The 16,905-nt window shown below is 30.4% G+C and overlaps 1 protein-coding gene across 1 annotated transcript in view; it reads right to left on the reverse strand.

Moving 5' to 3' along the window:
- Positions 1–16,905, reverse strand: part of Uqcc1 (Ubiquinol-cytochrome c reductase complex assembly factor 1) — a 296,050-nt gene that overhangs the window by 155,758 nt on the left and 123,387 nt on the right. The window contains exon 3 of the mRNA XM_089596716.1: positions 3,955–4,121. Within this exon, the coding sequence (XP_089452842.1) occupies positions 3,955–4,121 (167 nt within the window). The remainder of the gene's footprint in view (positions 1–3,954; positions 4,122–16,905) is intronic.

Consider the following 16,905-nt stretch of genomic DNA (forward strand, 5'->3'; position numbering starts at 1 on the left):
TGACTCATATATTTTTTCAAGACCAAGCAAAATATTCGTAAACGTGAAAAAATTACTGTAGGATGACTGTTAGGTGTCTGTGAAGTAAGGTTTCACTTGAGAGCTGGAATGAGTGTGACAGCTTTACCTGTGTGAGCATGCGTAGTAGATGCAGCGTTATTGTATTCAAAAATAAGCGAAAAATCAAATGATTTCTGCCTTTACATTACACATTAATTATTTATGGACCAACGTTCTAGTGTGTATGTCAAAACAGGGAATTATTGTATACGAGAAAAAGATGATTGCGAAATAAATATAACATAGTACGAACTTGAAAATTAAGTAATAGTTTTAACTTCATAAATATTTGAAAAATTATGAAATTGCATACATAAAATAATTATGAAAGCAAGTTACGACACCTTCATTTTTCTACTCGAGTACATGGAGTAATGATAGTGGTTATTTACAAGGTTTACACAACATGTTCTTAAAGAGTTATTTTATTTTAATAATCATTTTACTGTTAATACTATGATATCTAAACAATTGCTTAGTACTGCAAAATTATAAATCATTTATTTGTTACCAACAAGAGCCTGTAAGAATTGATGTATAACCTTTATTTTGAGTTGACTTTTGTTTCTACAATTTATTTCTTCCAAGCATATTAACAAGAGGATTTTCACTTTCACATTCGTAAACTTTATCTATTTCTACACACTTTCTGCATGAGTTATGTACAAGATAGAATTTTGTTATTATAAGTTACAGTAAAGATAAGACATAGTATAAGATCTTTGTAGTTGGCTGTAGGTTACTCTTTAACATAGTTTTTTATTTTTTTTCTATGATAAAATATACATGCATCTCTACAAATGAACAAGTTCTACAAACAAACTACTCGATATAATGTTTGAATCCACTCTTCTCTTATAATATGAAAATGAATAATTGAAGAACTGTACAAAGTTTTAGTATGAATGACGTTATAATAACAGCGATTAACAGAGACGATGCGGATACCGTTTACTCTGGGTACAAGGTACTTTAGAGTCTATACACGCAGCGATGTTTGTGTTTTGCGACCCCAGAAACCCTGGAGTAACGATTTTGAACTTAATTCTTATACTATTAACCACATTTTAAACTTACAATTTACGGTTAATTTAAAACGCAATTATAAAATGCATATTCTTTATGCAAACTGCATACTTTAAAGTTTAAATTTTTTAATTTTGGTCAGAAAGATTGCTGGTACTCTAACTTGAACGCACAAAATCATTTTATAGTTCATCTTACTGTTCAAATTTTCTAAATTTTCATCGTGTTCAGTGCTTTATTTCTCTGACAGACAAATATTTTAACTGTATTTATTTTTGTATAAGAATCGACAGTATTAAAATTGCAATTGAAAAACTTGGAAGGTAGATTTATTCATTGCAGTTCTTTGAAAGAATTCATTGACTTACACAGACATGCATAATGTATGACTGCAACACGTACATAAGATTAAGGGTTACAAACCACTACGTACAAATACAAAGAAAATCAAGGAATTTTCTGGATCTAGCCTGATACTTAAGTGCTTAACTAGAAGACGGATCCGACGATCTAAAACAATCGTAGTGACAGTATGATCACTAAAAAGCCCCTTCGTAGATTGTAAGAAGGCTGACAAAGTTAGCGAGTCATGCTCTAGCTGACAAGTGATTTCCAAAACGTTTACTTGGCTCCTGGAAATAGTATTCGGGGGGATCCTAATGCCTTGATAAACTTGGCTTGTGCAGATTTAGAAAAAAAGAGTCCTGAATAAAATCTTATTAGAGTTACTTTCAGAAATTAACGTCTAAATGCTGAGAAAGGCCTTCCAAAGTCTGATACTAGCCATGGAGCAACTGCTCCGAGAAAATTATAGTACTTTTACACTCCTGGCTCCTCTGAAGAGGCAAACGTATCTGGGACGTTTATAGGAATTCCAGGGGTAGGATTTATGTAAAGACTTCGGGCAGTGGAGGTTCCATGTCTCTTGACTTCTTGTTATTGTGATGCAGGCCTGTATCAGTATTTGAGGAGCAATTACATCGCTCTGATGGATAGGAAATTCACTGTCTTCTGTCGCCATAGTACGAATTCTTGTCCATAACATATTATTCACTAATTTTACTTTTAAAAAAGTCCTTAGCTAGGTTTATGACAAGAATTGGTTTGTCTGAATCTGTACACAAGCTACCTCTGAGATGAAGAACCAGAATAGCACAGAAGTCTGTTTCTCCCCTTTTGTGACGTAGCCAGAAATTCTGTACCCTCAGTCGATATAAGGCTAGTATCTTATTTACTTCTTTATTTCACGCAAAGCTTGAAAATGTCTAAGAGGTATGCATATATCGAAGTTGGTCTCACCTCTACGAACGAAGGTCCTAAGGTATACTGAGAAGTACGGAGCAGATTAAATTCTAATAACATGAGACGTTTCTAAAGTCCAAAATCATTTTATTTTCAAAAAATTAGAATAAATCACTCATGTTTATTGTCTTTCATGCAAAAGCCTTAAACATTTTTATAAAGCTATTATTGTAATGGCCCTGATCAGCGTTGTCACATAGATAATAACTATCAACATGCATAGTATAGAGTAAGCCTCCAACGCTATAACAATAAAGCTTCAGAAAATTCAGATAAATAAGTCATGTATTGGCTTTTACTTAATTGAATACAACTCGATTCATAATTTCTTTAGTCAGATTAAATCTACGGTACAAGTGAATGTACGGCTTCACGGTAGCTCAAGTGGTAGAGCAACTGTCTTATAAACAGGAGGTTGTGTGTTTGATCCGCACCCAGGGATGATATTTTTCTCATTCTTACTTATTTCTTAAGAAATTTTCTTGAAATAGAAAATACGTTAATTTTGGTTATGAGTCTTTAGTATATTTGTTATCTAAAAGGGTATGGAAGGTTTTAAAGAGTGCTGATATAAAAGTGCCGCTATCCACAAATACACCAATCAATACGATGATAAATATATCAATGTTGCTTGTATACCTTTTAGAGCCATTTTAAATTTTAAATCTTATTATTATTATTTTTTATTTTTATTTTTTTTTTTAAAGCAGGTTTTCAGCTATAAATACACGACAGCACTATTTTGGAAAATAAAAAAGTTATACAGTTTTATACGTGAGTACAAAATTATACTTGTTAAACAAATTGTTATAAAATTAATTTTTTTTAATTCCAACGTAATATTATATTTAAATAGTTTTTAAAATTTTTTAGACTAGTATGATTTAAATCTAATGATCACAGAAACTTACATGCATTATATAATTAAGCTTCGAAAGAAAATTCGATCTCCAAGAATTTAAGAAGTTCAAAAGCCATGGTCTTTAAATTTGGTACAATTGTTAATATATTAGTAATATAGTTAATTTATACGAATTTCAAGCTTGCAAATGATTTTAGTTTACAAATATTAAATGTTAAAAAAGACGAGCTTTTTCAACTTTCAACACTATTTGCAAGTTAACGACATGTAAGACATCGCTACGCATTTTGTATGGATATATTAATTTTTGCAAACTTTCATTGATGGCATGTACTGATTTATGTATCGAAGAGAAGATATTACGAAAAAACTGAATAAAATCAATTTTCTTACTTTACTAATGATAAAATAAATGAAGTAGAGGGTCAATGTTGTAACAAATTTAGGGCACGTTATATGCATGGAAATGAACTAGTTTCTGCAGAGGAAGTGGATCGAGACAAAGAAAACGATTTAATCTACTTTTTTCTGTCTGATGTCTAGGCCAGTATGGTTATTTCAACTACTGTAATATTCTGAGAGTCTGCTTTTAAGAACTCGATTACTTATCCAATAACTTCTAAAATTTAATCAATACTCATCAAGATTATATTCTTTCAAAGACGAAGTAAAATTATTGCTTATAATAATGAGAATCTACTTACCCCCAATTTTTTTGCCCGAATATTGAAATCATTCCACATTGCTTGAACTATATAATTCCGAAGTTTAAGTCCATCTTCACTGTTTTGCATAACTCGCAACATCAACAACCAAACATGTAGCTCTGTTATAAGAAACCATGAAAATAATGTGTCTTCCATTTGGAACCCTAAAATATAAATATAAGTATTTAAATAATCACTTCTCCCTTGAGTAAACTAGCGTAAGTGTTGCAGATGAAATTATCTTCACTACATAAATACTAGATTCATACCATTTTTTATATAACTACATTTTATATAAGAAAAACAAATGCTTAATTTAATCTGTAAAATGTGGCCTAATAGTACTTTTTGTAAAATTCTAAAATACAAACGTTTTTTAATTGAAAATTCATATAAATGCATTAGTTTAAAAAAAGGTCAATCTGATGAGATATTAAGCATTTTTAGAAGTGTACTGTATCTGAATTTAAATATACTAACTTTCAAGGCTTTTTCACTAAGATTTCTTATTTGTCGGTATCAATTCGACCAAACTTCTTAGCCAACCCTATACAACATTTCTAGCGTTTTTGTTATTTGTTGTTTATCTCAAGGCATAATATAATAAATCTCAAGGGTAAAAACTTTAGTTAGCACATGAATAAGTATTTTTTTTTGGTGTTTTAAATTTTATTTACAAAAATTTTATGTAAGTAAAACTTAAACATATTTTTCATTTATTGAAAGTATTAGTTTATGCACTTTTCAGATTTTTAATACAATGTAACTACTACCAGCAGTGTAACATCGTTAAGTACGCAGTAAGTGTTCTGTTTTTTAGCCAAAAAGATAACAAGCTCAAACAACCACTGATTGTGCGATAGCTCTTAAAATAAAACGGAACTTTACATTCTACCTCTTACATCGCTTTTAATTATTATTTAGTATGAAAAAGCTTGAAATCTTAAAATTACTCTAGAAGAGTTGGCGTCCTTAGAACTTAGGGTAGTAATAATACCGTAAGTAAATTTTATATTTCGTTGAATAAAAGCAATCACAAAAAAGGTATAATTTACATCACACAAAGTTAATAAGTAAATGGTCAAACTTTTTATTTACGTCCGTAAGAACATATATATACTATCCTACTACATAATAAACCATTTATAATTAAAACTGTAATTCAGTAAATAACGTTATTTTTAATTTCTAATGTAAGTTAATGTGGTTAAAAGACAAGTATTTTATAAGTTTGCATAACATAGGGTCAGTGAGTACTACACGATGAAAACAGTTTTAATATGTCACACTGACACATACTGAGATGTCTACTTTTGTGTGAAGTTGAGCATACAAAACGTCTCGAACAGTTCCTTCAATTATTATTTCTTTACTCTTTTTTTTCTTTCCGTCCTTTCTGAAATAAAAGAGCTTTCATTTTATATAATAAAACGAAAACTTCAAAAATTAGATTTCTATCAGTGATATATATCAGTGATATATATAAATTTCATATATATTCCAATGTTCATTATCTACAATTATAAAGAGTCCAACAATGAGATCAATATTGAAATTTGAACAAATCTAAGACTAGTAGCCAAAATAGCTAGTAGAAAAGATTCATCGTAATTTTGTAAACTTTAATAGCATTTGATAAATTTTGCACTATAATACATGAATTTCAATATAATTTAACTTTCTTTTAGTCCATATAGTTTTAAACAATATAATACTACACTTTGTTGTACACCTTCCTCTTATACTTACTTCACTTTCACACTTTATACCTGCAATTCCAATTCTTTTTTTCTAAATTAGTTTTTTTTTGTTTATTTTATTTTTTTAACTACTCTTATCAGTATTTCTTTAGTATTTTCTTAATTCTGTTGCCATGGCTGGTTTTTCTACATTCCTCTAATACGTTTCCATGATTCTTTACTTCATCGCAAAATCGTCATTGCATATCTTCCTTTTCTTTTCAATATCCTTTGCCTTTGCATTCATTACCTCAACAAAACGTAGTGACCAACTTCCTGTCTTTTGAATCAGTTTTTATTTTTAAATATACTAAATAATTTTCTGTTTCCATATACTTGTATTTATAGCTGAACGTCAAGTCTTCAAGCTTTTTGGTTTTTTTCTTTTTCTGTCTGTACTTTATTTAAAATTATTTTTTTGCTTACCACTTTTTCAAATTTTTAACATTTTTTTTTTACGTTTTTTACTTTTTTCTGTTTAAATATTTCCTATTTACTTTTTTTTTATTTTCCTACATATTTTTTAACATTCATTTTTTTTCTCTGATACCTTCTTTTACTAGTTTCATTTTCGCATCTTTAACTTTTCCTCCAGAATTTTAAGCTCTTTTTAGCTTTCACTCTGCCTTTTTTTATTTTACGTTCTTTCTTGGTTACACAGTTTGGTAAGTTATGATTAAACTTTAATAACCACTTTCCATATTTTCTTTGTACACTTTTTAGTCCCTTATATCAATACCTACCTCATAGTTCTGCGATGTTCTGCTTCATACTAATGTCATTCATAACTGAATTTTTTTTTCTAGCTGTTATTAGACATTCTTTTTTTTGTATATTCCACGCATTATTCGTGGCTATTACCACTTACTTCTTTCTCTTTTCTAAATACCGCTTCTTACAATCGTTTCTTTGTATTATAATCCTAACCATCCAATTTATATCAATTTCTTCTATTTTTGTTCCCATCTCAAACTTCCATCTATTCTTTTTTGTCTCGCTAATAAAGGTTCATGTTTCTATACCGCTTATTATCGTTTTCTTTTGTACAGCATATTTTCTCAATCTTTTTAACATTTTCTAATTCTCTTTTTCTCTACCAACAATTAGAACATAATCATCTGCGTATAACAAGCTCCATACTTTCTCATTGCCTACTCTACATTCTTCTACATGCCCTTTCCTCATTTTTTACTCTCAGTATTTAAAGCTTATTAAAATATTTAACGTCTTACTCATTGGGCAGCTTTGTCTCACTCCTGTCTTCATCCAGAATTATTATGATGTTTTTTCACCTACTATAAAAACATTTCTCGTTTTTGATGTGCGTCAATAATCTTGTTGATTAATTCTTACTCAACTTTATACCTCGTAATTTTTTCTGCAGTGCACCCATATTAACTTGACTCAATGCTTCCCTAACATCTATTAAGTACGAGAAAACCTCCCTTTTTTGTTAGCTCAAATACTCTTCTACTGCGTATTTCAAAGTAGGTACAGTTTCTATCACTCATCTTTCTTCTCTAAAACTAAACTATCTCTCTGCTAAGTTTCCTTCCATATTTATCTGAAGAATTTTACTCAACATCTATGTATGTATTTTGTAAGCTATACAGGTTAACGTTACCCATCAATACTTGTCTGTAAGTTATCTTGTCACATTTTTTTATGTATCAGACGTATTACCTCTCTTTTCCACTACTTTGGCTAACTACTTTTCCTACAAATTTTTTTGATAAAATCCCATAGAGCTACTTCTACATCTTTTGAGATAGACTTCAATATTTTATTAACTAATTTGTTATTTCCTGGCGATTTTCTTAACTTTAATCTTGCAATATCTTTTTAAATTCTTCTATGCTCAACTCTTTTCGATCCTCAATATTCCTGTCAACTTTTTCATGAATCTGCTAGCATAATTTGTTATTCATTTTTTTCTCCGAGCAATCCCATCGAATGTATTTTTAAATCCTTTATTTTAACTTTTTTATTTATTGATTCCTATCTTTTTCTAAATGTATTATTGTAACTATTTACTCTCGTTCTGATACTAATGATCTTAAAATATTTTTTTCAGTTATATTAAACTGACAGGACTAACAAATCATGCTAGTAGATTCAAAAAAAAAATTTCTTTGTTTAAAATTATTGTTATTTAATACATATTTAAAGTAAGTATATAAATAAACTAATTTTGCTAACGAAAATTAAATGAATAATTGTATTTCAAAAAATAATCTGAATATTCATCCTGGTTCAAAATTTAGCTTAAAAATTTTCAACAAAACTATATCACAATAAAGTATTAACATATTATGTCATTAACTAATGCTAAATAATGTTGTTAGAATTGTCATGATGACTTTTTATTCGTTAGTGTTTTTTTTTTTTTTTCCAAAAGTGTACTTCCGAAAACTTCTTCCCAAGCAACGTTCTTTATTTCCAAATTCTTTTCACGTTTCATTTGCATAATTATTCCTTCTTTAGTTTTGCATCTTGATAACGATAGATATAGTTGTTGATGAGAAAAAAAAGCTTATTAAGTCTAAAGGCTAAATAAAATTGCTTTTTGTAAAGTATGAAAAGTTACAACGAAGTATAACTTGCATTTAAAATAATTTTCAATATTACGACTTTGTTTTCAAGTTTTCCTTCTGTTATTACTTAAGCTTCAATATATTGAATAAGCCGTCGGCTATACTTAAATTTCTTATGAACATAACTAATGCTCCAACTTTTAAATTTAGTTCATGAGGTAGCAATTCTTTACTATCATTGTTTAGTACTTCAATAGGAAGATTTATGTAAATGTGATTATCCGATTTATCGACACCATTGTATGCGGCATCATCTATGCTATAATAAGTCACGGTATTTTTTCTTATTAGATTCAAAATTTTGTTATTTAAAAAAATCTTCTACTTATTATAAACAGTCAGAACTACACTATTTGAAAAAAAATTTATTGTTTTTACTAAATATTTTTAAACATAGATCATTGACTTTCTATTTTTTAGAAATCTTCAACAATTTTGTTCTTTCCTTTCCAATTTCTAAAAGTAATTTAGAAAAATTTTTATGAACCGAACGGATGTTTGTATTTTAAAATATAAAAAGAACTCCAAAGAAATAATGACTTAATAGTTTCTGATGTAACCATACTTCTATGACTATTTTTTATAACAAGAAGAGTCTGATGAAAATCCCCTCCTAAAATTATAAATTTATTTTCGAAGTATATGTGTGCATGGCATAAGTCTCTCTTTTTGAGTATTTCTGAGAAATGCTATGATCTTTTAAATCTGATAAGATCCAATGTAACATAGTTTTTTTACTTACTTAAGAACAAATTAAATAATTATTTAAGGTTTAGTGCAATAAAAATAAGCAAATAAATTAAAATTTTATTATTAACTCTTACAAAATATTATACTTATCTGTTAATTACACTATCCCTTTAGTATTATTTTAAATCAGGCAACTTTATAAATTGACACAATTTGTATTCTGTGTAGTGGTTCGCAGCCACCTCAACGCTTTGAAATACATCTTTCAGCCAACGAACAACCCAGGTTTGCAAATGGCCAGGTAACTTAGGGAAACTCTATAGTATAGCAAAGAGAACGGGAGGACTTGCTTTTACTTGACTGTCAAACAACTTCAGACGTGCGTTGCTTGTGATGACAGTAGCAAAAACGGGTTCTGCCTACGTAGTTTAACGCTGGAGGAAAAAATAAACACTTTTTTGTGGTAGACCGTGAGGTAGGAGATATAGCCACTGCACTACTGAATTTACCATTTAAGGTTAAATGGTACCTAACGTAAGCAATGTTGCCCGGACCGATGGCGGTTTGTACAACTGCGCGCGAGTACCAGTATCACACACTGGATACTTGCGCACAACGATATCGAGGTAGAAAATGAAAGATAAATTTGAACACTTATTTTTATTGGATGTCAGGTTTTATACATGTGGGAGCAAGGCTCTAACTCTTTAGGATAATCACTAGAGGTAGGAACCCGATGGAAAACTGGATTTTCTTGCCCGTACAGGCACCTTTTACACAAAATTTTCACCCACTGATGTTGTCGCTTAAGAAGGGTTCGACGGGAGAAGTTTGTGGCTTTATAATGACTTATAATCAAATAGGATTGGACTTAGTGTTTTTCAACCAATTATAAAGATACACATGTAGGCCACTTCTCCCATGTCAAGCTCTTATCGCATAAGAAAAAAAGAAAGAAATTTCGGTGTTACTTATCTTTTTTCGTCTTTCTTTACAAAGGTAAAAATTGTTGTATTCGCAGACTATCCTAGTTTGCTCAATCAGTCAGTTCCGATATTATTGAGCTCGTGATTATCTCGGCAAGAGCATTTGACTGTTCTGGCTTTATTCCTTGATTTTTTGTTACTATTTATTACTAATATGTTGGCGCATCGCTTCTAGGGTACGAAGTATCATCATGTGACGTGCACCATTTTTGCATAATGTTACTGGATTGCGCAATATGCTGCTGCTTTGTTCGGTTATTATTTTGTGGCCGCACTTAAATACTGTGGTGCGCGTGTGACATAAATATTTTATGATATTTGCGCTCTTTCCAAACCCCTAAAAAGTTCAGCAAAGGCACCAAAAAAATGGTAAATAGGGCCAAAACAGATTTTTAGCGCCTAGAAAAAAAAGGTGTGGGTCTCGGGACCCCCGACAGATGTGAAACATAAAAGAATATGTTATTGAACTTAGTAGTATTTAATTTCTATGGTGAAAAAAGTAATTTTTGTCAGACAAGTGCTATCGTCTTCAGGGTCATTTTGCGACTCGAGGGACCTGCAAAACAGGGCTCGAGAGACATAAAACAGCCACAGAGCAATGGTGCATATGTTGCGAATCCTATGTTTTCTACCAAGCGCACACTAGCTTCTTAAAAACGCGTGAGGTAGGAAAAAATTTATTTTTTTTACTCTAAATAATCTTGATTTTATATTTATATATTAAATTTATTTATGAATATGTATTTTTGTCGGTAAATATTAGAGATTACAGAGATTAGGAAGAAGCAAATCATGTTTACATTTTTTTTATGAACATATATGTACAACGAGAACGAGAAAGAATAATAATACACGGCGAAAAGAATATATATATAAGAGTATGTATAATATACTACTAGCTACCTATACATAGATTCATACAATAGTTTAACAAACGTTTGTGGTGTATTATATTCTCTGTCTCTTTTCAGATATCTGTTAACTGAGCGCAGTTTCGCACGTGCGCGAATTTCGTTGGATCTTGACTAAAGACAGGTTAAGATAAAGTTTGAATTAATACAATCGAAAGACGCCGGAAAAACTTTGCATTATAGTAAAATATTAATATTTTAAAATAATCCTGTTCACAAAGAAATAGTTTTTTTAAATAAAGAAAAATGTTACTCATTCTAATATTTAATTAATCATGTTCTACAATCAACAAAATATAAAAAGAAGCAATAAAAAAGGCTTACTTGTAAGAGTATAATAGAGAGAGAGAGAGAGAGAGAGAGAGAAAGCGCGACGAGTGCGACAGCAGACTATCATTGGCTCTCTCTATTTTACTTACTCTTACAAGGGGACTGCCAAAATGCCTTTTTCATTTTTTTTTTTTTTTATTTTGCGCTTGTCGAAACAATATTAAAAGTGCTTATTATTAGAAAGTTTTTTGCCCTATAAGCTGGTATTTTTAATTTTTCTGCATATCAAACAGTTAAAAGATATAAGCAAAATGAACTTTAAAACACAATATTACACAATTTTGTTATTAATAGACCACTTAAAAATAATTATAACTATTTCTTTTGAAATCAGTGGACTAAATGATATATAATATAAATAACACCTAATTATCGATCAATTTTCTAATTCAGAAGTTTCTCGGTTGGTATACATTTCTAATAAGAACAGTAATCTGATTTGCGTGCTGCGTAGCACATTGAGTAAGGTCCCTTACTACCAATCCAAAGGATGTGGGTGCGATTCTTAGAGTTAGTAAAATTAAAAAAATTTTTTTACACATGTATTATTTACAATATATATTGCACACACATACGTCACATACAAATACCATAATTAAATACCATATATATACATCACATACTTATATATTATATTTAATACTCTTCTATATAGCTGTTATCTATACAATTATTACACTTCACAAACGAGAGAGGGGCAGCAGTAAGCGCGCATGGAGAAAGAGACAGAGAACCGAGCCAAGCGAAGCCGACTCGAGTTATACCGGAGATTGTGCCATCGGCACGGTCGCTTCATCGCGTCAGCCGAACTCCCAACCACGCCAATAGACGTTTCACATCAAAAACTTAAAATGGTACAGAAAAAAGTAACATATAAAAAAGTTGCGCGATTCTAAGACGGAAAAAATTGGCCACGTTAAACTCCAATCAGTCAGACTGTTTTCTTGGAAATTGCAAAAAAAAGTGTCGTTTTTGGCTATTTTTGAAAACTCAGTAACTCGTGTTTTAATTAATATTAAGAACTTAAATTTAGATACAAGTTAGGTATCATAGTCTCTAACATACACACAAAAAATTTTAGCAAGATCAGTTGTAAACTTTTCGCAAACCGCTAAGAAAACGGGGGGCGTTCCGAAATAAGGACAGTTAACTTCAATTTTGTAGTAAAACTATGAATGTTTAATCCAGTGACGTGTATTTCGACAACGATAGCTCAGTGCAGCAACTGTCCATTAGTTCGACAGCCAATCACAAGGCAGTTCACTTTGACTTTCTACTTATACTGCTCTGTGATTGACTGTCGAAATAATGAACAGTCGTTGCACTGAAATATCGCTGTCATCGGAATACACGTCGCTGGAATGAGCATTCATAGTGTTACTACAAAATTGAAGTCAACCGTCGTTATTTCGGACCCCCTCCCCAAGAAAACTAAAAAAAGGTCTTTTCGTAAAGTGGCCATAAAAAAGTTTTGGTGCAACGTAGCTTTATTTTTCAAAAATACTCTTGTTCGTCAAGAGTTCATCTATAAAATCTTTAAATGTTGTTTCATTTCACCACGAGCAAGTATGTTAAACATTAATGTTAAAAAAGTGGTCCTTCACGCTCACCACACTTGGATGGGTAGTGAGGTGGTGTCGGCTTACTCAGTTTGTTGTGGGTATGTTAAGAGCTATGATACCTACTTTGTGTCTAAATTCAAACTCTTAACATTTATTAGAACGCGAGTTATTTAATTTTTAAGAATGGCTAAAACGATAATTTTTTGCAATTTGCAAGAAAACGGCTTAACCGATCGGAGTTTAACGTGGCTTTTTCTTTTTATTTGAGAATCGAGTAAATTTTGTTTATTCATCTTTTTCCGTACAATTTTGAGTTTTTTCTTCTAGGCACAAAAAACCTGTTTAAGCTTCTTTTACTATTTTTTAAGGGGCCTTTGCTGAAGTTGTTAGGTATTTCAAAGTATTACAATTTGTTATAAACACAAAAAACAAGTAATAATAATTCTTTCGTGTCACTATTAATTTCCTGAAATTTTAATGGTTTTAAAGCTGATTCTATCATACTACTGGCAATTAGTTCTTAAAAATCTACATTCTGAGATTTTTTATTCTTTCTCAATGCTCTATACAGTTATTTACAAATTGCTTACATCATATTGGTTTCCCTTGTTATCTTTTATTAAACTTATCTATGTTATCTATTTAATCTATGTTTAAATTTTATGATAGAAAGAAAAATTGTGAATAACTAGAAATGAATTGTATTTTTGTATCATGACTTAAAGACAATACTTGATATTTTTTCTTTTTGATTTTTTTAGTATTCGAATAAATTGGAAACTCAAAATTTGATTTTTCTGACTTTCTTGAACTTAGTTGATTTCAAATTTCTTATTTATTTATGTTTAGCACTTTTCTCTACTTTTTCTTCCAATTGCATAGAACTGTTGGATTTGTATAATAGACACCTTACGAATTCCTTTAGTTGGATGATTTACTTGACACTGACAACCTGTTGACTCAACAATTTTCATTTTCTATTTGTGCCATTTTTCATTTTTAAGATTTTTATTTTTAATTTCATAATTTATTTTTCATGAGAGTGACCTTATCTTTAGAGTTATCACCTGTTTCATTTTTATTTAGTCTAGTGAGACCATTTCTGGATTTGTATCTGATATTCAATATGTTTTAGTTATTTTTATTTCTTCCAGGAAAATCAAGTTTATACGAGAGTCTTTATGAAAATCTTTAATATTTTGTTATGTTCTAGCAACATGACTCAGAATGCTCTGTATATTTACACATGGTTTACTAAACATCGTTATTGTCTGAGTTTCAAATTTGTCTACGTCAATTTTAATTTTTTCTGGCTAAGCCATAGTATCGAAAATTTCAACAGTTCTCTTCGACATATTTCGATCTTTAACGTTTAAATGTATTTTATTATTATTTTTGCTAGAAACATTTTTTGTGTGCAAGCTATTAATATCGCTTAAAGTTTGAATAAACTCATTCTCAATTTTAAAAAAATAATATTTTGTGGATGTGTTCTCATTCAGAAAACGTATAAAATTTACATTATGAGTTTTTATACGTTTTAAATCATGGTTCACGAAAATTTTTTTATCATCTCTAATGTATCTATAGCGGTGGTCTTTGATTTTAGGCGTTTTATGTTTAGTTTCTCATTTATTGTATTGTTTGCACCATGTGTTCGATTAAATCAATAATGACACTTTTGATTACAAAAACTAAGTTAACTTTTTTTCATCCTTTGATTGTTTAAATTTTATAAATCTCCAATATTATTACTACTTCTACACATGACTATAAGTCTAATCTCTATTTTAAACTGTTCGCTTAATCTTAACATAAGTTCAGGGTTCTGAATATAGATCTTTAAATCTTTGGCTATTACTTTGCTATTACGTTTTAATTTTTTTTTTTTTCATGTTTATGGCCATACACGACTCTATGCCTAAATTTTCTATTAAAATTGTTGTTATTTTTTTACGAATAGACAAGCTTTCTAAACTTTTTAATGAAGATATACAAACATTATTACATTTTTTTAAATGATTCGATAAATCCATAATTATTAATGTTCAGTTTAAAAGTTGCAACTACTTTTTTGATACCCAAGATTACAGGTGCAGTGAGACTAGATCTTGCCTCCACCCTGACTTTCTCGTCTAGTTTCTTGAACCTTTTTTGTGGCAATGGTCACCTTCCTTGACTTGATTTAAGTGCTGCTTGCACAAAAATACTTTTTTGGATTTATTAATAGTATAATCAGTAATAATTTCAAATTAAAAATGTTTTGACAAGACTCTTCGTAGAATCCTAATATAAATTAATTTATTCAAACACGCTTTCTTCATTCATTGTTTTATTTTGACTTTTTTCTTTCACTACTCTACTCACGTAACCATAATAATAGCTTGTCGACTGTATTGCCACTTTTAATAACACTTTAAGCTTCTATCTTCTTTTAAACTGTAGTTAAAGGTCAAAATTCTGATGATAAGAGCTAAAAGTAACTGAGAGAAGATCGACATCGCATGTTGTCTTAAGCGAAAACTATCAACGTATTTTCCCTAAAGAGGAGAATAACATCGATGTACAATAAATCGAGCATGGATTAATTTTTTAGTCTTGATTTTTTAGTTAGGCAAAGATAAATCTTGCTTTATACTAAAAGCAGAAATTAATATCACACTTTGCCACAAAGGAAGATCGGTATCACTTTCATCCTTAGACAGAGATACATATCGCTCATTTTCTCAGTCAAAAATTGGTATCACTTTTCTCTTGAGACAAAAATCAATATCACACTTTGTCTTAAGCAAAAATTATAATAGCATATTCCCTAATGCAAAGAGTAAAACCGCTCTACTTCTCAAGCATGAACTTGAATTGTTTTTTTAGTGAGGCAAAGATAAATGTTTCTTTTTTCTTAGGCAAAGATCAATATCGCATTTCACCTCAAGAATTAACGCGTATCACTCTTCTCTTCAGGCGAAGGTGAATATTACCTATTTTGTCAGGCAACGATGAATATTACTTTTCTTCATATCGATATTGCACATTGTTTTTAGCAAAGACTATTAATTGCATATCCCTACAGCGAACAATAACTATGAGCATTGATTAATGTTGTTCTTTTAGTTAGGCAAGGATAAACATCGTTTTCCTTCTAAGGCAAACATGGATATCACACATTACGTCAAGCAAAGATTGGTATCACTTTTCTTTGTAGGCAAATAATAATATCGCTCATTTTTCAGGTGAAGATCAATATCACATCAATTACATTTTTCCTAATGCAAAAAATAATATTGCTCTACTCCTTAAGAATGAGCTTGTATTGTTCTTTTAGTAAGGCAAAGATCAATATTATTTTCTCCTAAGGCAAAGATTAATATCATACTTTACAAAAAAAAACCCGTATTTTCTTTCTACTGAGGCAAAGATAGATATCACTTGTCTTTTGAGAGTCTTGGGACAAATATCGATATCATACATTTCCTCAAGCAAATTTCAGTATCACTCTTTCCTTTGGACAAAGATAGATATTACTTATCTTCTGAGGCGAAGACCAATATTACTCATTTTCCAAGGCAATAATTGATATTGAGCCTTGGCTCAAACAAAGCCAGTATTACTTTTCTCCTTAAGCAATGATAGATATCGCTCATTTTCTCGGGTAAAAAAGATTACACTCTTGAGACAAAGATCGATATTGCATATCACCTGAACCAACAATAGCTATTGCATTTTCTCTGAAGCAAGGAATAATAGCGCTCTACTCCTCAAATGTGAACTTTTTTTATTTTTTTTCAGTCAAGTATCACGGAAAATTATTTTTAGCAAAAAAACAGGTTCCACATGTCAGTACAAGTATTTTTGGTAGCTGTTGAGAATGAGACTCCATGTAGGTAAAATAAAAGGGCGAGGACCTATATATCTAAGGTCTAGAATTATAGGAACTTAGCTATGTACGACAGTCCGCAGAAAAAAGTATGTTACATTCCTTAATCTATATGTAACTTAGATTGCACACGAGTGACGGACTAGAAATTGGAACAAAGCATGAGAGGATTTAGCAAAGCACTGGGGTGGTGTGCCGACTTACAGGGTAGGGTGAAGTCCCTGCTTGCTGTCACGCCATAAGTTGAAATTATGAGTTCCCA

Source organism: Copidosoma floridanum, unplaced genomic scaffold (assembly GCF_036245765.1).
Source record: "Copidosoma floridanum isolate Cflo_tuat_1 unplaced genomic scaffold, Cflo_Japanese_pri ptg000030l, whole genome shotgun sequence".
Lineage (NCBI taxonomy): Eukaryota > Metazoa > Arthropoda > Insecta > Hymenoptera > Encyrtidae > Copidosoma > Copidosoma floridanum.